The sequence below is a fragment of the Heterodontus francisci genome, chromosome 28, assembly GCF_036365525.1.
Source record: "Heterodontus francisci isolate sHetFra1 chromosome 28, sHetFra1.hap1, whole genome shotgun sequence".
Lineage (NCBI taxonomy): Eukaryota > Metazoa > Chordata > Chondrichthyes > Heterodontiformes > Heterodontidae > Heterodontus > Heterodontus francisci.
The window spans coordinates 16,205,182-16,225,366 of NC_090398.1; the positions used below are offsets into that span (position 1 = coordinate 16,205,182).

The 20,185-nt window shown below is 45.5% G+C and overlaps 1 protein-coding gene across 1 annotated transcript; it reads right to left on the bottom strand.

Annotated features, from left to right (window-relative positions):
• Positions 1-1,283: 1,283 nt before the first annotated feature.
• Positions 1,284-7,978, bottom strand: LOC137385235 (probable G-protein coupled receptor 139). Its single transcript, XM_068060220.1, has 4 exons — positions 7,964-7,978; positions 5,756-5,764; positions 4,370-4,454; positions 1,284-2,194 (listed from the first exon to the last, which is right to left on the bottom strand). The coding sequence occupies exons 1-4, from the start codon at positions 7,976-7,978 to the stop codon at positions 1,284-1,286; spliced, it is 1,020 nt and encodes a 339-aa protein (XP_067916321.1).
• Positions 7,979-20,185: the final 12,207 nt, after the last annotated feature.

The window sequence follows — 20,185 nt, forward strand, 5'->3', positions numbered from 1 at the left end:
ACCTTCAAACTAAAATCCTCAGGACCACTGAATTCAGCCTGAAGCCAGCCGAATTGCAAACTTCACAGACGGTAATACTTTTTATTGTTATGCACTCTAACACAACCAGTCTACTTTTCCCCACTCAGTATCCTATTAGTTTGTGTGCAAACTTACAAAAACTTAGGGATGGACACTTATAAAGCACATTTAATTACTGCAGTGTATTTTGTTACTGTGGCAGGAGTGGAAACCTGATTTCAGGAATTACAACATGGTGTTCCATGTAAGATGGGCACTGATTTGAAAAGTGACCACACGGTCAAGGTGTTTAGAGAGGAAAGGGAGGTTGGGGAGGGAACAGACACGTTTTCCAGGGCAGTGGGGATAATCGTCTTCTTTTTCTGAGCAGAGGGAGTGATGCCAGATGATTTGAAGGAGACAGGAACAGATCATGAGAGGGAACTATTAACCATATCAGCTAACATAGGACCCAGGAAGATAGTCTTCCCATGCATCCGAGCCGCTGCCAAGCTCTCAGTTCCAATGCTGAGCTCAGCCCCACATCCTCACTCCGGGTCATGCCTCTCTGCCTAGCTCCTCGGTTAGATTTGGCTAGAAACAAAACCTTTGAGAGAGGGAGAGACAGAGAGACAGACGCAATGACCAGATTGGGGGTGGGGGTGAGGGGTGGGAGAGTGGAAGGGAGACAGACTCTATATGTGTCTCCAAAAATTAAGCAAGTAATAAACAACTGACACAAGAAGATTTCCAGCAACCGGAGCATGTTCGCTTTTGTTAGAAAAAAAAACATTTATTTATTTTTGATCAGATGTGAGGAGCTGAGAATTGAACCAATGGAGATGGAAGAGAAACTGTGTCTTCTGTTTCTCTCCTGTATTGCAGGGAGCACTCCGGCTCTCCATTGCCCTCTTTCTTCCCCATGCTCAAAGGTCACCGGTTGCATGCTTTTTCACAGTGCATGACTCCCCCACCAATGGGCCAATACATTTCTCGTCATCCAGCTGTCATTTACCCCTTATCATTTGTCACACTGTTTTTTGGCCTGTGTTAACCCACCCTCAACACAGCCAGTGTATTTCAGGGCATCCAGCTGTTGGTCACCTCTTGCCAACCGGCACCGCTGCAGTGTCCCCTGTGTGCCCCCGCCCCTTTCCCTGCCCACACCTCCCCAACCTGCCAGTGGTATATCGGCTCCTCAACCTGCAGGTCACCTCTTGCCCATTCGGGATAAATACTAAATTCATGTACTGGAAACAGAGGGACCCGCATCTGGGCTGCTCTCAGATGTTTTGTCTATTCATTAATTGAATAAATGGCGTAATTGGATATTTCACCGCGCTATTGAACTGTTCTCTGAACTTGGACTGAGTTGCCCCATAAATAAATGTGTTTGTGCAGCAACTTAAATTCAACAACATCCATGCGACTTCTAGGAATATATATTCTGAATCTTTGTAATCCCTGGGATCTTTTCCTGCAATGATATAACATAGGAATTGTATAACATATACCAACCACAGAAGTATGAAGCTTCCTGATATGGTGAAGAGTAAAATCGCAGACTTCTTTCTGCTCTCCATCTCTGGGTCACTGCATTTCTCTCCCTTGTTCTGACCCTTCAGCCCCTTACGGACACGACTAGCCACTAAAATGTGTCTGACAGTCAGAGCATTGAGGAACAAAATTAAAGTGAATGGGAGCAATGGGGTTAAAACCATATCAAACTGACCAAATCCCACCCATCCAGGATCAGTACGATAGCTTTGACTTGGATAACACAACCACGCTATATTGTCAATTATCTTAGCAGGTTTATATACAAAGTAGTAAGGGATGTTTTCTAAACACAGCAGAATACAAGTTGTTAGTAGCACCACAGCTGCAGTTTGTTTCGTGCAATATTTTGTTTTCAGCTTCTGGCAACAAATTGCCACAAATCGATCAAAAGTGAAAGTGACGGTGAACCAGACAGAACAGTCTGAGGCTGAACGTTTCAGGACAGCAATAACGCTGCACACAGGGGCGATTTCCAGGAAAGATCCAGGGAAGTAATAATAACTGATCTTGAATAGTATGACACCAGTTATAATGACCAGTAGATCCCCCATCGCCATGGCAACCAGGTAGCGAGTCGTGCAGGCGGAGAGTCCACACTTTCCCTGCGACAGGATCACAATCGCCACTAAATTAACTTTAAGGAAGATAAAGGGAAAGAGAGGGGAAATTACTGATCAAGCATTCTCCATGTCTAACCCAGACATTACGGGCAGGAATTTATCACCATAAACAGGTGGGTTGGGGACTGGTCATAGGTTAAAATTAAAAACACAAACCTCATCGCCGACACCAACAACATTTTTATCCACCCACTAACATAAAAGTAAAATACAGCAGATGCTGGAAATCTGAAATACAAACTGAAATATTGGAAATACTCAGCAGGTCCGACAGCATCCGCGGAGAGAGAAACAGAATTAACGTTTCTGGTAAGAGACCTTTCAGCAGAACTAGAACAAAGAACATAGAACAGTACAGCACAGTACAGGCCCTTCGGCCCTCGATGTTGTCCGAACCTTTAACCTACTCTGAGATCAAACTACCTACGTACCCTTCATACTACTATCATCCATGTACCTATCCAAGAGTCGCTTAAATGTCCCTAATGTATCTGCTTCTACTACCACCGCTGGCAGTGCATTCCATGCACCCGCCACTCTCTGTGTAAAGAACCTACCTCTGACATCTCCCCGAAACCTTCCTCCAATCACTTTAAAATTATGCCTCCTGGTGATAGCCCTTTCCGCCCTGGGAAAAAGTCTCTGGCTATCCACTCTATCTATGCCTCTCATCATCGTGTACACCTCTATCAAGTCACCTCTCATCCTTCTTCGCTCCAATGAGAATAGCCCTAGCTCCTTCAACCTTTCTTCGTAGGACATGCCCTCCAGTTCAGGCAGCATCCTGGTAAATCTCCTCTGCACCCTCTCTAAAGCTTCCACTTCCTTCCTATAATGAGGCGACCAGAACTGAACACAATATTACAAGTGTGGTCTAACCAGGGCTTTATAGAGCTGCAGCATAACCTCGCGGCTCTTAAACTCAATCCCCCTGTTAATCAAAGCCAACACACCATACGCTTTCTTAACAACCCTACCAACGTGGGCGGCAACTTTGAGCGATCTATGGACATGGACCCCAAGACCCCTCTGTTCCTCCACACTACCAAGAATCCTGTCTGTAAGCCTGTATTCTGCATTCAAATTCGACCTTCCAAAATGAATCACTTCACACTTTTGAAGGTTGAACTCCATCTGCCACTTCTCAGCCCAGCTCTGCATCCTGTCAATGTTCCATTGCAACCTAGAACAGCCTTCCACACTATCCACAACTCCAGCAACCATCGTGTCATCGGCAAACTTGCTAACCCAGCCTTCCACTTACACATCCAAGTCATTTATAAAAATCACAAAGAACAGAGGTCCCCTGCGGAACACCACTGGTCACCGAGCTACAGGCTGAATACTTTCCATCTACTACCACCCTCTGTCTTCTATGGGCCAGCCAATTCTGTATCCAGACAGCCAACTTTCCCTGTATCCCATGCCTCCTTACTTTCTGAATGAGACTACCATGGGGAACATTATCATACGCCTTGCTACAATCCATATACACCACATCTACTGCTCTTCCTTCATCAACGTGTTTTGTCACATCTTCAAATAATTCAATAAGGCTTGTGAGGCATGGCCTGCCCCTCACAACGCCACGCTGACTGTCACTAATCAAACTATGCTTTTCCAATAATTATAAATCCTGTCTCTCAGAATCCTCTCCAATAATTTGCCCACTACCGACATAAGACTGACTGGTCTATAATTTCCAGGGTTATCCCTATTCCCTTTCTTGAACAAGGGAAAAACATTTGCCACCATCCAATCATCTGGTACTACTCCAGTGGACATTGAGGACGCAAAGATCATCGCCAAAGTCGCGGCAATCTCTTCCCTTGCTTCCCGTAATATCTTTGGGTATATCCCGTCTGGCTCCGGGGACTTATCTGTCCTCATGTCTTTCAAAATTTCCAGCACATCCTCCCTCTTAACATCAACCTGTTCGAGCATATCAGCCTGTTCCACACTGTCCTCACAAACGACCAGGTCCCTCTCACTAGTGAATACTGAAGCAAAGTATTCATTTCGGACCTCCCCTACATCCTCCGACTCCAGGCACAAGTTCCCTCCACTATCCCTGATCGGCCCTACCTTCACTCTGGCCATCCTTTTATTCCTCACATAAGTGTAGAACGCCTTGGGATTTCCCTTAAGACCCGCCAAGACTTTTTCATGTCCCCTTCTAGTTCTCCTACGTCCATTCTTCAGTTCCTTCCTGGCTACCTTGTAACCCTCTGGAGCCCTGTCTGATCCTTGCTTCCTCAACCGTAAATAAGCAAACTAGCAAAGGGTGGAAATGTAATAGGTTTTAAGCAAATGAAGCAGGGGTGGGACTAATGAGAACAAAAGGGAAAGTGTTGATAGGACAGAGGGTCACAGAGTATAGCTGACAAGAAGGTCATGGAGCAAAGGCAAAGGGTGTGTTTCCAGTGATCCACCCTTTCCGTGTTTAAGGGAGTTGGAACAAGGGATGAGCAGCCAACTGTTCCCAGGACGTGGGTTGGGAATTTAAATTTTTAACTGAGGATGGAAGTCTCTTACATAATCTGTTTTTCAGGGTTACCTTTGACCAACCGTGTTACTCGCCAATACCCCACGATACATACAGAGACACTCGGGATTGGAATCGGAACTGCAACCCCCCCCACGCCCCCTCCCCCACGCCTGGGATTGGATTACCTACCCGAGGATCACAACCCACCTTCCCCGTGGACAGAGCCCATCATTCCCCCACATTTGACTACATCCCCACGGATCGGACCTCATCACCCCGGGGACTGGACCCTACCACCTCTCGGTCGGACATCCCCTGATGGGACCACCTACCACCTCAGAACTCCTCTCCCAGCTTCAGACTACACAGCCAGTTCAGAACTCTGGGGAAGCATGTTCCTTTAGCATGTCTTTTAGGAACCATGCTTGTCAATCAGGTTGACTTCAGGGAGGGTTTAATCTCAATGATAAAAGAGGCTGTCTGTGGAGTTATGAAACTAAAGCTCCGCTCTGCACCTATGCCATTCACCCCTGTTAATATCCAGGCCGAGTTATTGGTGCAAAAGCAAAATACTGAAACCGCTGCAAATCTGAAAAAAAAAGTTAGGAAGATATTGAAAACTGTCAGAAGGTTGTTGCCTAGAATGTGAAGGTTGGTGACCTCGATGCTGAGTGCAAGCATAACCTTATTGTTGTTCTGGCAAAGAAGGGAAGAGTCAAGACAATAAGGCAGGAAATGAAGTGGACACGGTTGAGGGCCCTGTTAAATTCAATGGCGGGAAATCATCTGCCGAGGAACAACGAAGACATTTCAAAAGCACTGATGTGGAAGGTAGCATCGCTAGAAAAGATGAAATGGAGATGGTGAAACTGAAAACAGGGAGATTGGAACAGAGTCTATGCAAAAGTGTGTGAATAAGTATAATCAAGATAGTTGTGGGCGTTGGTGGGATTGTAGTAGATGTTGGTGGGCTGCCAGTCCCTGAAATAGAGTTAGGGAAATAGAGGAAGGGAAGGTAAATGTCAGAGACGGACCATGCGAAGATGAAAGAGGGGTAAAAATTTGAAGCAAAGTTGATGAAATTTACCAATTCACGCTAAAATAGAAATTGGACAGCATAGTCATCAGAAAAAAAAATAAAAATAAAAACAAGCAAAGGATGCGATGTGAGTAGTATTGAAGTAAAAAATTACCCATATCTTCTACAGAAAGGCATCACAGCCAGGGCCCATATAGGCTCCGATAGTGACACCAAGTGAGTGTGGAATATCCCAATGTTAGACCCGTGGTTCACACATCTGCAATTTGCAACAGTGTCCTTTCACAGTGATCAGGATCATGATCCTGCCCTGGTTTTAATTCCCAGACCAGAGATGGTGAGAAATAGTGAGGTTCCAGTGGGGATGGCTAGTGATTGAAACAAAATGAATCAATTCCAAATTGGGCCCTCAGAATCTACCAGGAGGAGATTTTGGATGGAAACCTGCGGCGCAAAATTCTCATGGTGCCTGTCAGACAAGATGTCATCCGCTGTGATTTTAAGGATCACTTGGATTTACTGGGCTTTGGATCAGACAGGGGCAGACTGCCATGTACAGACTTGTAAATGGATTTCTGGAGTGTAGATGTGAGCACAGAAGGAAGGAAGTCTCGTGTGTTATGGGACACTCGGGCAGAATGAACCAGTGGATGAGGGTTCAGAGACTGAAGAAGGAAGATAGATCTCTGAGGGGAGGAACTAAACTCTCAAACAATAATGGTTAAATTAAAAGCTGAACTTCAAGGTATAAATAAAGTGTGGAGAGATTTGATAAAGTAATCAAAGAGACGGTGAACCAATCATGAGTAATCTCAAAACCGGTGGAACTAGGAGATGAACAGTAGAATGGAGAGGTTGATGGCTACAAATACAGAAAACAGCGAGTAGAGCTTGAAGGTATTTACCTAGATTGAATAATTAGAGAAGTGATATTCAACAAGCACTGAAAGTGGAACCAACTTAATTCACAAATCACTTAATTGACAGGACCTCGGGATGTCGTAGCACAAGTTTAAAATATACAATAAAATCCAAATTGCGAGCACAGTTAATACAAAGGAAAAGGGCGGCAGAATACCTGAATAGATTAATAAACTTGCACAATGGGCATTCAAATGCTGCAGTTGAACAAAGTTACGATAAGACTGCCACAGGAATAATGGTTACAGTGTTGACCTTTCCACCTGATGAAGGATATAATGGACTTGGGGGGATGCAACAAAATGCTTCACGAGATACATTACTGGGTTAAGAGGATTGCTGTCTGAGGACAGATTGATTCGAATGGTTTTATATTCTCTAGAGTTTAGAAGAAAGAGAGGAGAACTGACTGAAATATGTAAGGTTCTGAGAGGGTTTGACAGAGTAGATGAGAGGCTGATTCCCCTGAGCGGAAAATCTAGAACTAGGGGCCATAGTTTCAGAATAAGGGGTCCAAAATTTCGCTCTGAGATGAGGATAAATTTCTTCACTCAGAAGTTTGAGAATCTTTGAAATTGTCTACCACTGATTGTTGTCGATATTCAGTCATTGTGAATATGCAAGATAGAGGTCTATATATCTTTCAAATCTAAGAGAATTTACATTGACACGAACATACAAACTTCAGAATAGGCAGCAGAAGTAGGCTATTCAACCCCTGAGCCCTGCTCCAACAGTCAGTAAGATCATGGCAGATCTGTTTGGGTTTCGAATTTCACACTCCCATCTACCCCTGATAAGGTTTGAATCCCTTGCCTAACAATAATCTATCTACCTTCTCCTTAAACATAGTCAATGAACCCGCCTCCACCACATTCTGATGCAGAGAGTTCCAAAGTCGCACAACCGTCTGAGAGCAAAAAACATTACTCTCCTCATCTTTGTCCCTAAAAGGGCGACCCCTAATTTTAAAACAGTGTCCCCTAGTTCTGACTCACCCACAAGAGGAAACATCCTCTCCACATCCACCTAGACTGCTCAGGATCTTATGAACTTAAATCAAGTCTCCTGTCCCTCTTCTAAACTCCAGTGAAAACAAGCCCTGTCGGGGCAGACTTTCTTCATTAGAGCAACCCGCAAATTCCCGGTATCAATCTAGGAAACCTCCACTGAACCATGCATTTGCATCCTTCTTTAAATAAGGAGACCAAAACTGCACACAATAATCGAGATGTGGTCTCACCAATGCCATGTATAACTGTAGCATAACGTCATTGTTTTCATTTTCAATTCCTCTTGTAAAGAAGGATAGAATTCCATTAGCCTTCCTATTACCTGCTGTAGATGCATACTAACTTTTTGTGTCTCCTGCACCAGAACAGTTAGATCGCTGTGCACTTCAGAATTATGCAATTGTTCTCCGTTTCAGTAATGCTCTGCGTTTTTATTCTTCTTTCCAAAGTGAACTACTTCGCATATTCCCACATTATACTTCATCTTACTCAATCCATCTATAACGGTCTGCAACCTCCATATGTCTTCTTCACAACATCCATTCCGACCTATCTTTGTGTCATCGGCAAACTTAGCTACATGCCATCGCTCCCCTCGTCTAAGTCATTGATATAAATTGTAAAACTGTGAGGCCCAAGCACAGATCCTTACAGGACTCCACTCGCTACATCCTGACAATTAGAAAAGGGCCCATTTATGCATATTCTCCGTTTTCTGCAAGCCAGTTAACCTTCCATCCTTACTAATATGTTACCTCCTTCACCATGACCTCCTCCTTTGTGCAATAAACTTTTATGAGGCACCTTGTCTTCCTTCTGAAATTCAAAGTACAGTACATAATCGGCTCCCCTTTATCCACAACACATTTTATTCCTTCGAAGAACTCCCATAAATTGGTTAAGCTCGATTTCCCTTTCACAAAACCATGCTGTCTATTTGTGTTTACCCTGAGTTTTTCAAGTGTCCAGCTGCAACCTCCTTAAAGATCGATTCTAACGACAGACTCGAAGAACCTTCCCGACGACAGACATCAAGGTTATAGGCTTATAGTTATCTGTTTTCTGAATCCCGCACCCCCCCCCCCTCCGCCCAATTATATTGGTAATTGCATTGTGTGGGTATTTCCAGTCGAGGTTGTAGATCAGCCATGATCGTAACCAATTACACACCAGTTTTGTGGGGAAAAATGATCTCATCCTGCTCCTATTTCATAAATTCCATTCTTATTTCATTTATTATTAAGAATAAAACTCAGAATATATTCTGGCAGCAGATGTAGGAAAAAGTAACATCTAGCTGAACAGCGTGAGGACCTGATAGTGAAACAAAACACAGCCAATCAGTACAATTACAAACTCAAAATCTGAAAACACCCTAATCACACTTTCAAATCGCATGTCCTCATCAGAAATATAATGTCAGTTTCATCAGTTCGTTCTGTGGATATTTTTTACACTCACCACATCCTCTTCCTCTTCTCACATTCCTTCTCCATCTCCTTCCAGCTTTCGTAAAAACATAGAAAATAGGAGCAGGAGTAGGCCATTCGGTCCTTCGAGCCTTCTCCACCATTCATTATGATCATACCTGATTATCCAACACAGTATCCTGTTCCCACTTTCGCCCCATACCCTTTGATCCCATTCGACCCAAGATCTATATCTAACATCTTCTTGAAAACATCCAATGTTTTGGCCTCAACTGCTTTCTGTGGTAGCGGATTCCACAGGCTTCCCACTCTCTCAGTGAAGAAATTTCTCCTCATCTCAGTCCCATCTCATTTCCTGCTCCATCTTATCTGCATCACTCGTCTCTGCATCTGTACTCACTGTCTCTTACTCTCTTAGTTATCCTTTCCCATCCCAGTCATCCTAAAGTCCATTGCTTGCATTCTGTTCATTAGCCCATAGTCAATCGACCCTTTGCCTTTGCCAGGTTGTTCAATGATTAAGTCTCTGTGATGATTTGCATATCTCTACAGGTAACACAAATCTCCTCCAGTTTACCTACACTGTTCTCTTCATCTATGATGCATAGAATAAACAGAATCAAAAGCCTCTTCCAGGCACATCTCATAATTATTGAAATTCCTCCTCCTGGACGGATAAAGCACAACACTAGATGGCAATACTGTTCAATTCACCGAACACCATCAACTTACAATTATTTAAAAAAAAAATATTTATAGATACAGCACTGAAACAGGCCCTTCGGCCCACCGAGTCTGTGCCGACCATCAACCACCCATTTATATTAACCATACATTAATCCCATTACCCTCTCAGATCCCCACGTTATCTCAATTCCCCCACCACCTACCTATACTAGGGGCAATTTATAATGGCCAATTTACCTATCACCTGTACGTCTTTGGCGGTGGGAGGAAACCGGAGCACCCAGGCGAAAGCCCACACTGTCACAGGCAGAACATGCAAACTCCGCACAGGCAGTACCCAGAATTGAACGCTGGTCGCTGGAGTTGAGAGGCTGCGGTGTTAACCACTACGCCACTGTGCCGCCCATCTACAGATATATAGAAGAACTCATGATTCCCACAGATACAATGTAAACTGATGCCTTGCAACAATGATTTTCATTTTAAGAGGTAGCACATTGACAATGAATTCATGCACAGTGAAACAGAGAAGGAAATGTGAAAGAGTCAGCAGAAAACTCAGTTTATCTGAAAGGCATCTGATGCAGTATCTGTCGCACGCACAATGAAATAATATTCCATAACAGGGATAACCAAAAAATAACTGAACCATGTCAATGTGCAGGAAGGACATTTTGTTGCTCCTCGAAATACAGAGTTGTTGAGCTGTCCCATTATCATTCATGAAACATGACTTCATGAAGATATTCCAGGACAGGTCAGTCTCACAACGTAAATCTTTTAACAGCTCATGATCTTCTGTTTCCTGCTCTTAGCTGAGGCACAAGATTCCAATACATTCAGTGCAGAAAACAAAAGAACAGCAGCATTACCAGGGTTGGGCATCATTACTATAATATTGCTGTTTCTGCAAGACTGAAATTAAAGACACTGAGTACATCCCATTATTCAATGGCTGGAACAGATCAGGCATCTTTGTAAACCACAAAGTGAGAATTAATACCGAGTACAGTAGCACAGTCAACATTGTTCTCTACCATAAATGGATGAGGTAACGGCATACCAGGAACTCCAACAGCTGCAAGAATAGGATAGTAAATTTCTTCTATCTGATGGAATACTGCACGTCCCATGTCTGTGAGCAGCAGCAACGTCTGCTGGTCTGGAAGCCAAAGCTTCGGAAGGTACTCTGAGCTGATCCACTCCAGTGTTCTCATTTAAACAGTGCATAGGTCTCCAATGACACATTTATACCCCTGATCATTGCCATTAGTTACACTCACTTGAACAAACATATTATATCAGCATCTTTGATTCAGATGGAAACATTTAGTCGCATAAAATATTAACACTTATCGCATGATAATGAGCAGCTGTGCTTACACTTTTCACAGATGAGTGTACTGACCATATTCAGTTCTGACAATTTAATTATGAATGTTATTGATTTCTTCGCCTTGTATACTGAAGCCAGGGACACAGTCAGACCTGTTTTTCTGTTCCTGCAGTTTCCTAGTTGAAATATAAACTTTGAGTTTCTGACATTGGGCAGTTAAATGTCACATTCAGAATTTCAGCCAACTTATTGGGGGTGATCTTCGGGAGCGGATATCGAATGTATCCCACTGATATTCCTCTCTATGTTATTTAATGCACCTTATTATCCAACTTTGGTTAATGGCTCCAGTAATATTAGAACTGTGTCTCCTCCTAACTCTATTCATCCAGTTCACTCCTGCCCAGCCATCCAACCTCTACCTTCCATCAATGCCCACTGATGCAGATCTCTGCTGTCCATGTCCATCCCTCAGGAACTCCCACTGTCCCATGACCCTCACCTTCACTGAACCACATAGGTTCTGAGTCCCACAAAAACTTAAATTTAAAATTCATATCATTCAGTTAAAATCATTCCTTGTACTCACTCATCGACATCGCCAGCCTCTCCTTCAAAATTGCAGCAAACCCACCCCTGATCTTCCCCGACCTCTGACACTGCACCCTTCTTTTCATCTCTGCAGGCTGCACTCTGGCGACATCATCTATGAAAGCTTCCACACGTGTGTTAACGTACCCTACTCCAGCTCTCCACTTCCTCAGCCTTATCAGACATTTCCATTTTTTTTCTTGGGATGTGAGCGTCGTTGGCAAGGCCAACATGAATTGCACATTTGAGAAGTGGTGATTATCTGCCCTCTTGAAACACTGCAGTCTGTTTTCTGTAGTTAGACCCACAGTACATTTAGGGATGGAGTTACAAAATTTAGGCTCAGCGACAATGAAGGAACAGTGATATAGTGACACGACAGGATGGTTTGTGCCTTTGAAAGGAACTTGAAGGTTTTAGAGTTCCCATGTGTCTGCTGCCCTTGTCCTTCTCGTTTGTAGATGTTGCGGGTTTGGAAGGAGCTGTCAAAGCAGCCATAGGTGAGATGCTACACTGTACTGGCACTGTTTGCCTGTGGATGGTGCAAATGCTTAAGGTGGTGGATGGGTTGCCAACAAAATCTGTTGCTTTTTCCTGGATGGTGTTTGGGTTCTTGAGTGGTATTTGAGCTGCACTCATCCAGCAAGTGGAGACGTGTTGGACGTGTGTTGTAGATATTGCTCGGCAATGCAGAGTGAGGAGGTGGGACCACAGACTTTGATCTACTGTTGTAGCCGCAGTTCATATGTGGCTGGTCCAGGTACCTTTCTGATCAATGGTGCTCACCAGGATGAAGAAAGTGGGGGATTCAGTAACGGTAACACCATTGAATGTCAAGAGAAAATGGTTAGATATTCTCCTGTTGGAGATGGCCATTGCCTGCAATTGTGTGACAAGAATCTTACTTGCCATTTATCAGCCTAAACCTGAATGTTGTCCAGGTCTTGCTGCCTATGAGCATGTACAGTGAATGTTCTTCAACACTCTGCAATCATCAGTGAACATCTCTGCTTCTAAGCTACTATTGGAGGGAATGTCATGGATGGAACAGCTAAGGATGCTTGGGCCTAGGAACTACGTTGAGGAATTACTCAGGTCCTGGGCTCGGATAATGGTCCTCCAAAAACCACAACAATCATCCTGTGTGCTAGGTATGCCTCCAGCGAGTGGAGAGCTTTCCCATGATTCCCATTGACTTTAATTTTGCTCAGGCTCCATGCTGTCACATTCAAATTAATGTCGCATTGATGTTAAAAGAAGTCACGCTGATCTCACCTCTAGAATTCAACTCTATGCTTGCCCCCAAGGTTTTGAAGAGGTCTGGAGCTAGGTGGCACTGGCAGATTGCAAACAGAACATCGGTGAGCAGGTTCTGGCTGAGTAAGTGTCGCTTGATCAAACATTCACTGACAACATCCATCACTTGCCGATGTTTAGAGTAGACTGATTGGGTGGTAACAGGGTGGATTTGATATTTGGACAGGACATATCGGGGCAATTTGCCACAGGTAGATGCCTTTGTTGCATTTTTATTGGAAAATCATGGCTAAGTGCACAGCTAGGTCTTACGTGCCTACATCACTAGTGCCAGGATGTCTTGAACAGTTTCTTGGTATCACGTGGAGCAAACTGAATTGGCTAAAGTCTGGCATCTTATTGCTCGGGACTTCATGAAGATGCCGAGATGCATTATCCACACGAGACTTCTGGCTAACGATGATGGAAAATTCCTACCCTTGTGTTTGCACCAGCATGCTGGGTCTTGTATCATTGGAGATGGGGATATTTTTGGAGGATATTCCTCCAGCGACCTCCCACAATTCAAGCATGGGTGGGGCATGTTTGCAGAGCTTTGGCGTGATCCCTTATTTGTGGTATTGTTTAGCTCTGTCTATAGCAGAATATATTTTTCATAAGCTGCAAGTTCCTCTAGTTAAACACGGTGAAGAGCGAACCCTTTGATCCCAACATGAAATCCATATCCCCCCCCGCAATTTATCTCCACCCCCCGCAATTTATCTCCCCCCCTCCGCAATTTATCCCCCCCCCACAATTTCTCGCCCCCCTCCCCTGCAATATTTCCCCCCTCAATTTAAACCCCCCCAGTAATTTATCCCTCCCCCGCAAAATATTCCCCCTCCCCTGCAATTTTTCCCCCCCACAAATTATCACCCCCCCTCAATTTAAACCCCCCTGTAATTTATCCCTCTCTTTCTGTCCTTATTCTATTTCTGACTTTCTGTCTTTTCTCTATTTCTAACTTTGTCTTTTCTCTATTTCTCTGACTTTCTTTCTTTTCTATCTTCTCTCTTTCTATTTTCCCTCTTTGTCTTTGTATCCTTTTCTCTCTCTTTCTCTTTCCCCCCGCAATATATCTCTGCCCCCGCAATATATCTCCCCCACCACAATTTATCTCCCCCTCCCCTGCAATATTTTCCCCCCTCAAATTATCACCCACCTGTAATTTATTTCCCCACTGCAATTTCTCCCGCCCCTCAGTTTACCCCCCCTGCAATATTCCCCCTCCAGCAAGAGTTTCCCCCCTTCCTCCCCCCCCCATATTTATCCAGCACGTAAATTTTATTCCCTGTAATATTTCCCCCCTGGAAAACACCCCCCCTTGTACAGACCCCCACCCAATCTAAATAATCGTCATCTACATACCCCTATCTGATATCTCCTGTTAACTGACCCCCATCTAATACCCTCACAATCAACAGACCCCCGGGAACAGACTCCCATCTCGATCCTCCCCCCCCATCCAGGAACAGATACACCCCCCGGGAAGAGACTGCCATCTCGATACCACCCCAGGAACAGATACCCCCTGCCCGAGAACAGACTGCCGTCTAGATACCCCACCCAGGAACAGACTCCCATCTCGACCCCCCCCCAGGAACAGATACCCCCTGCCCGAGAACAGACTGCCATCTAGATACCCCCCCAGGAACAGACTCCCATTTCGACCCCCCCCCAGGAACAGATACCCCCTGCCCGAGAACAGACTGCCATCTAGATACCCCACCCAGGAACAGACTCCCATCTCGACCCCCCCGGGAACAGACTGCCATCTAGATACCGCCCCCCCAGGAACAGATACCCCCTGCCCGAGAACAGACTGCCATCTAGATACCCCACCCAGGAACAGACACCCATCTCGACCCCCCCTGGGAACAGACTGCCATCTAGATACCGACCCCCCCAGGAACAGATACCCCCTGCCCGAGAACAGACTGCCATCTAGATACCCCCCCCAGGAACAGACTCCCATCTCGATCCCCCCCATCCAGGAACAGATACCCCCCCCCGGGAACAGACTGCCATCTGGATACCCCCCCAGGAACAGACTCCCATCTCGACCCCCCCAGGAACAGACTCCCATCTCGATACCCCCCCATCCAGGAACAGATGCCCACCCGCAGGAACAGACTCCCATCTAGATAACCCCCCAGGAACAGACTCCCATCTGAATAACACCCTACCCCCCCCGCCCCACCGTTAACTGACCCCAATCTAATTCTCCCCCCTGTAAACACTCCCTCCCTGTCCTGTGAAAGCCCCCCTGTACTAATTCCCGCCCTGAATCATCTCCCCTGTGAACAGCCGCCCCCGCACGCCCCCGCTCCCGTGTAACTCCCATCCCAGTCACCAGCCCCCTCTCTCTTTCCCCTCACCCCCCCCCACCACCCACCGACCCTGTGTAATTCCCACCTCCATCACTTTCCTGGGTTTGGCTCCATCTCCCGACAGTCTTTAATTCACTTTAATTCCTGGTCTGGGTAAGCCACTGGAATTCCATCAAGTTGCTCCCAGACCCCTCATGTCCGTCCAGACACAGGGCCGGGCGTTTAGCAAGGACTTCCAGAGGGTAACTGGCATCCTGAGACTTTAACGCACGGGAAGATCCCAACCCCAGACACATCCCTCTCTGCAGAAAGGTGTCTCACCCGTTCTCCCCATCGGCTTCAGGGAGTCAAACAGAGGGAGACGCACACAAAACACACACACACTGACTGGCACAGGTACGGGGGAAGGCCATTCAGCCCTTAGATCCTGTCCCACCCCATGTTAGATCATGGCTGATCTGTCCCTTCCCCCATCGGGCCACAAGGAGAGAGACAGAGACAGTCAGGGAGCAGATACACAGAGAGGCAAAGAAACACTGGGCTGGACTCGGACTTGGTACCAATGGTGCAAACCAGGATGGAGGGGAGGAGGGTGGTTGTGAATCGGCTCTCCGTTCAGCATCTCTCCCCTGTTTTTATCTCAAAGGGAGCAAAACTGGACAGAGATGGAAAGCAGGATCCCGGCTCACAATCACCCTGTAAAACACCAAGGCAGCGAGTTCAAATCCAGCCCCAGACAGAGGGGGAGACACAGAAAACAGATCCCGGGATTAGGACAGTACAGAGAGAGAGAAATGGAAAGGGAGATGGAGAATGAGATGCAGGGAGTCCGAAACCAGTGAGAGAAACTGAGAACAGAGGGTCAGAAATACCGAGAAGGACAGAGAGAGAAATGGAGACATACAGAGAGAGAGAGAGAGCTGGAGGTTTAGACAGAGAATGCAACAGCGATGTGGATATTGAGAAAGATCCAAGACAAAGAGAGAGATGCAGAGACAGAAAGATGTAAAGGGGCAGAGATACAAAGTAAGATGTGTTTACAGAATAGAGAGGGGTGTCCTGGGACAGGGGCGAGGGGAATGCAGAGATAATCTTGCAGGAAAGGAGGAGCAGAGATGGAAAGATTCAGGGATTTGGAAGTGAGTGAGAGAAGAAATGGACTGAGAGAGAGACAGATAAAGATGCAGAGAGTTGCAGAAAGAGAGTGACAATGGAAACTTGTGAGACTCTAGAGAGGGGCAGAGATAGAAAGGATGTTGAGATACAGAGATAGGGATTTGAAGATGTGAAAAACAGCTAGGAACAAGGAGGAAGGTGCATGGAACAAGTTGCATCAAGAGATGGAGAGCGGGAAATCTATGGGATTACATTGACTGTTCTGGAGCAGCGATTCCCAAACTATTTCCTTCGGGAGTGCCCACCAGCCCCCTCCCTTGTGGTTAAAAAAAAATCCACAGACCCCCGAAAACACAAAATCAAAATACTGCAGATGCTGGAAATCTGAAATAAAAGCTGTGTTGGAAATACTGAGCATTTCCAGCACTTTGTTTTTCTATCAGCCCCGAAATCACACAGTCTTTTCTGTATCTAGAAATGAATTTGACAATGACACATATCTATTTATTATTATTTTCCCTCTCTGGTTAAAGCTCTTGTCTGAGAATTCCACGTGGCCAAAAGATTCTCCCTCTGCATCATCACAGCTGCAGCTTCCGAAAAGATTCTCCTTGGGAATAAGAGAAATAAAATTGATTCATAACAAAGCAAAGCATTTTTGAACAGAAATAAAACACAGCAAGAGCCCAGGGCTCTTTCTCAAACTCAGTGACATAAAACAATCTCTCAGTGACTCCCCATCTTACAAATACATTCCCCGACACAGAGCCAGAGACTGGGAAGTGTGGATGCGTTTACCCTGTCCTTTACTGCTGTCTCTCTCTCTCTCTTTCTCTGTCTCTGTCTCTCTCTCTCTCTCTCTGTCTCTCTACATCTGTTTCTGCCTCATTGTAAAAACACACAAACACTGGTGACCCCCATCCCCTCTCCCGTAGAAGGATAGAGAGAGAAATCCACATTCCCATCCCTGAAAATCTGAATTCAAATGGTCCCCAGGTGTTTCATTTCACTGTCAAATTCAGCCCACAGCCTAAAACACCAGCATTATTCTGGAATGAGAACAAGCCTTTACCAACCTCCACATTTCACCCATTTTAAAGTGCTCGTCACTGTTGCAATGTTGGTTTAAATGGATAGACAGAGGCAAAGAAAGCTGGAGAGAGACAGAGAGATATCGAAACACAGAACTTCAGTAAAATGAATTGAAATAAATCGGGAGCATTTGACACTCAATGACTTAACTTTTAAAGTGGTCGTCACTGTTGCAATGTTGGAAAAGCTGCAGGCTATTGGTGCACAGCAAGATCCCACAAGCAACAGTGTGATAACAGCAGGCTACACCTCCTCTACCCCCTCTGATTCCCTCCATGTTTCCCTCACTCTCCTGCGTCTCTCTCCCTCCTGTTACTGTCATTCAGAGAGACAGATGGAGAGAGAATCACAGAATAATACAGTGCAGAAGAGGCCCTTTGGCCCATCGAGTCTGCACCGATGCATTAAAGACACCTGACCTGTCTACCTAATCCCATTTGCCAGCACTCGGCCCATAGCCTTGAATGTTCTGACGTGCCAGGTGCTCATCCAGGTGCTTTTTAACGGATGTGAGGCAACTTGCCTCGACCACCCTCCCAGGCAGGGCATTCCAGACTGTCAGCACCCTCTGAGTAAAAAAATTCTTCCTCAAATCCCTCTTAAACCTCCTGCCCCTCACCTTAAACTTGTGACCCCTCGTAACTGACCCTTCAACGAAGGGGAACAGCTGCTCCCTATCCACCCTGTCCATGCCCCTCATAATCTTGTACACCTCGATCAGGTCACCCCTCAGTCTTCTCTGCTCCAGCGAAACCAACCCAAGCCTATCCAACCTCTCTTCATAGCTTAAATGTTCCATCCAAGGCACCATCCTGGTGAATCGCCTCTGCACCCCCTCCAATGCAATCACATCCTTCCTATAATGTGGCGACCAGAATTGCACACAGTACTCCAGCTGTGGCCTTACCAAAGTTCTGTACAACTCCAACATGACCTCTCTGCTTTTGTACTATATGCCTCGATTGGTAAAAGCAAGTGTTCCATATCCCTTTTTCACCACCCTATTAAGCTGCCCTTCTGCCTTCAGAGATCTATGGACGAACACGCTAAGGTCCCAGTGTCAGGCCATTCATTGAATACTTCCATGTCACATTACTCCTTCCAAAGTGCATCACCTCACACTTTTCAGTGTTAAATTCCATCTGCCACTTTTCTGCCCATTTGACTATCCCATCTATATCTTCCTGTAACCTAAGACACTCCACCTCACTGTTAACCACTCGGCCAATCTTTGTGTCATCCGTGAACTTACTGATCCTCCCCCCCCCCCACTTAGTCATTTATGTCATTTATATAAATGACGAACAATAGGGGACCCACCAAAGATCCTTGTGGTACATCACTGGACCCTGGCTTCCAGTCACTAAAACAGCCGTCTGTCATCACTCTCTGTCTGCTACAGCTAAGCCAATTTTGAATCCACCTTATCAAGTTACCCTGTATCCCATGTGCATTTGCTTTCTTGATAGATCTCCCATGTGGGACCTTGTCAAAGACTTTGCCGAAATCCATGTCAACTACATCAACTGCACTATCCTCATCGACACACCTGGTCACATGCTCAAAAAATTCAATCAAATTTGTTCGGCATGACCTCCCTTTGACAAAGGCATGCTGACTATTCCTAATCAAATTTTGCCTCTCCAAGTGGGGATAGATACTTTCCTTCAAAATTTTCTCCAATAATTTCCCTACCACTGACGTGAGACTCACTGGTCTGTAGTTCCCTGGCTTATCTCTGCAACCTTCCTTAAATAGTGGGACCACGTTAGCTGTTCTCCAGTCCTCTGGCACCTCCCCTGTGGCCAGAGAGGAATTAAAAATTAGGGTCAGAGCCCCTGCAATCTCCACCCTCGCCTCCCACAGCATCCTGGGACACAAATCGTCCAGACCTGGAGATTTGTCCACTTTTAAGCCTTCCAAAACCTTCAATACTTTGTCACTCCCTGTGACAATTTGCTGAAGAACCTCACAGTCTCTCTCTCTAAGTTCCATATCTACATCCTCATTCGCTTGGGTGCAGTCAGATGTGAAGTATTCATTCAACACCCTACCAATGTCCTCTAGCTCCACCTACAAATTTCCCCTTGGTCCCTAATGGGTCCTACTCTTTCCCTGGTTATCCTCTTCCCATTGATATACTTAGAGAATATCTTGTGATTTTCCCTACTTTTACCAACCAGAGCTTTCTCATATGCCCTCTTTGCTCTCCTAATTGCTTTCTAAAGCTCCATCCCACACTTTCCGTATTCCATTAACGCTTCCATTGATTTGCTCTCCTTGTATTTGTTAAAAGCCTCGCTTTTCCTTCTCATCATAGCCTGAGTGTTTCTGTTCATCCATGGTTCTCTGGGCTTGTTGCTCCTACCTATTACCCTCGAGGGAACATGTTGGGCCTGTACACGCCTCATTTCCTTTTTGAATGCCCCCACTGGTCCTCTGCAGGATTTCCCGACAAGTATCTCTTTCCAGTCTACCTTGGCCAGATCCGGCCTTATTTTCCTAAAATTCGCTCTCCCCCAATCCAAAACCATTTTTTGCAACTTGTCTATTTCTTTCTCCATCACAAGCTTAAATTGTACCATGTTTTGGTCGCTATCACAAAAATGATCGCCCACCAACACATCAACCACCTGTCCGGCTTCATTACCCAGAATTAGGTCCAG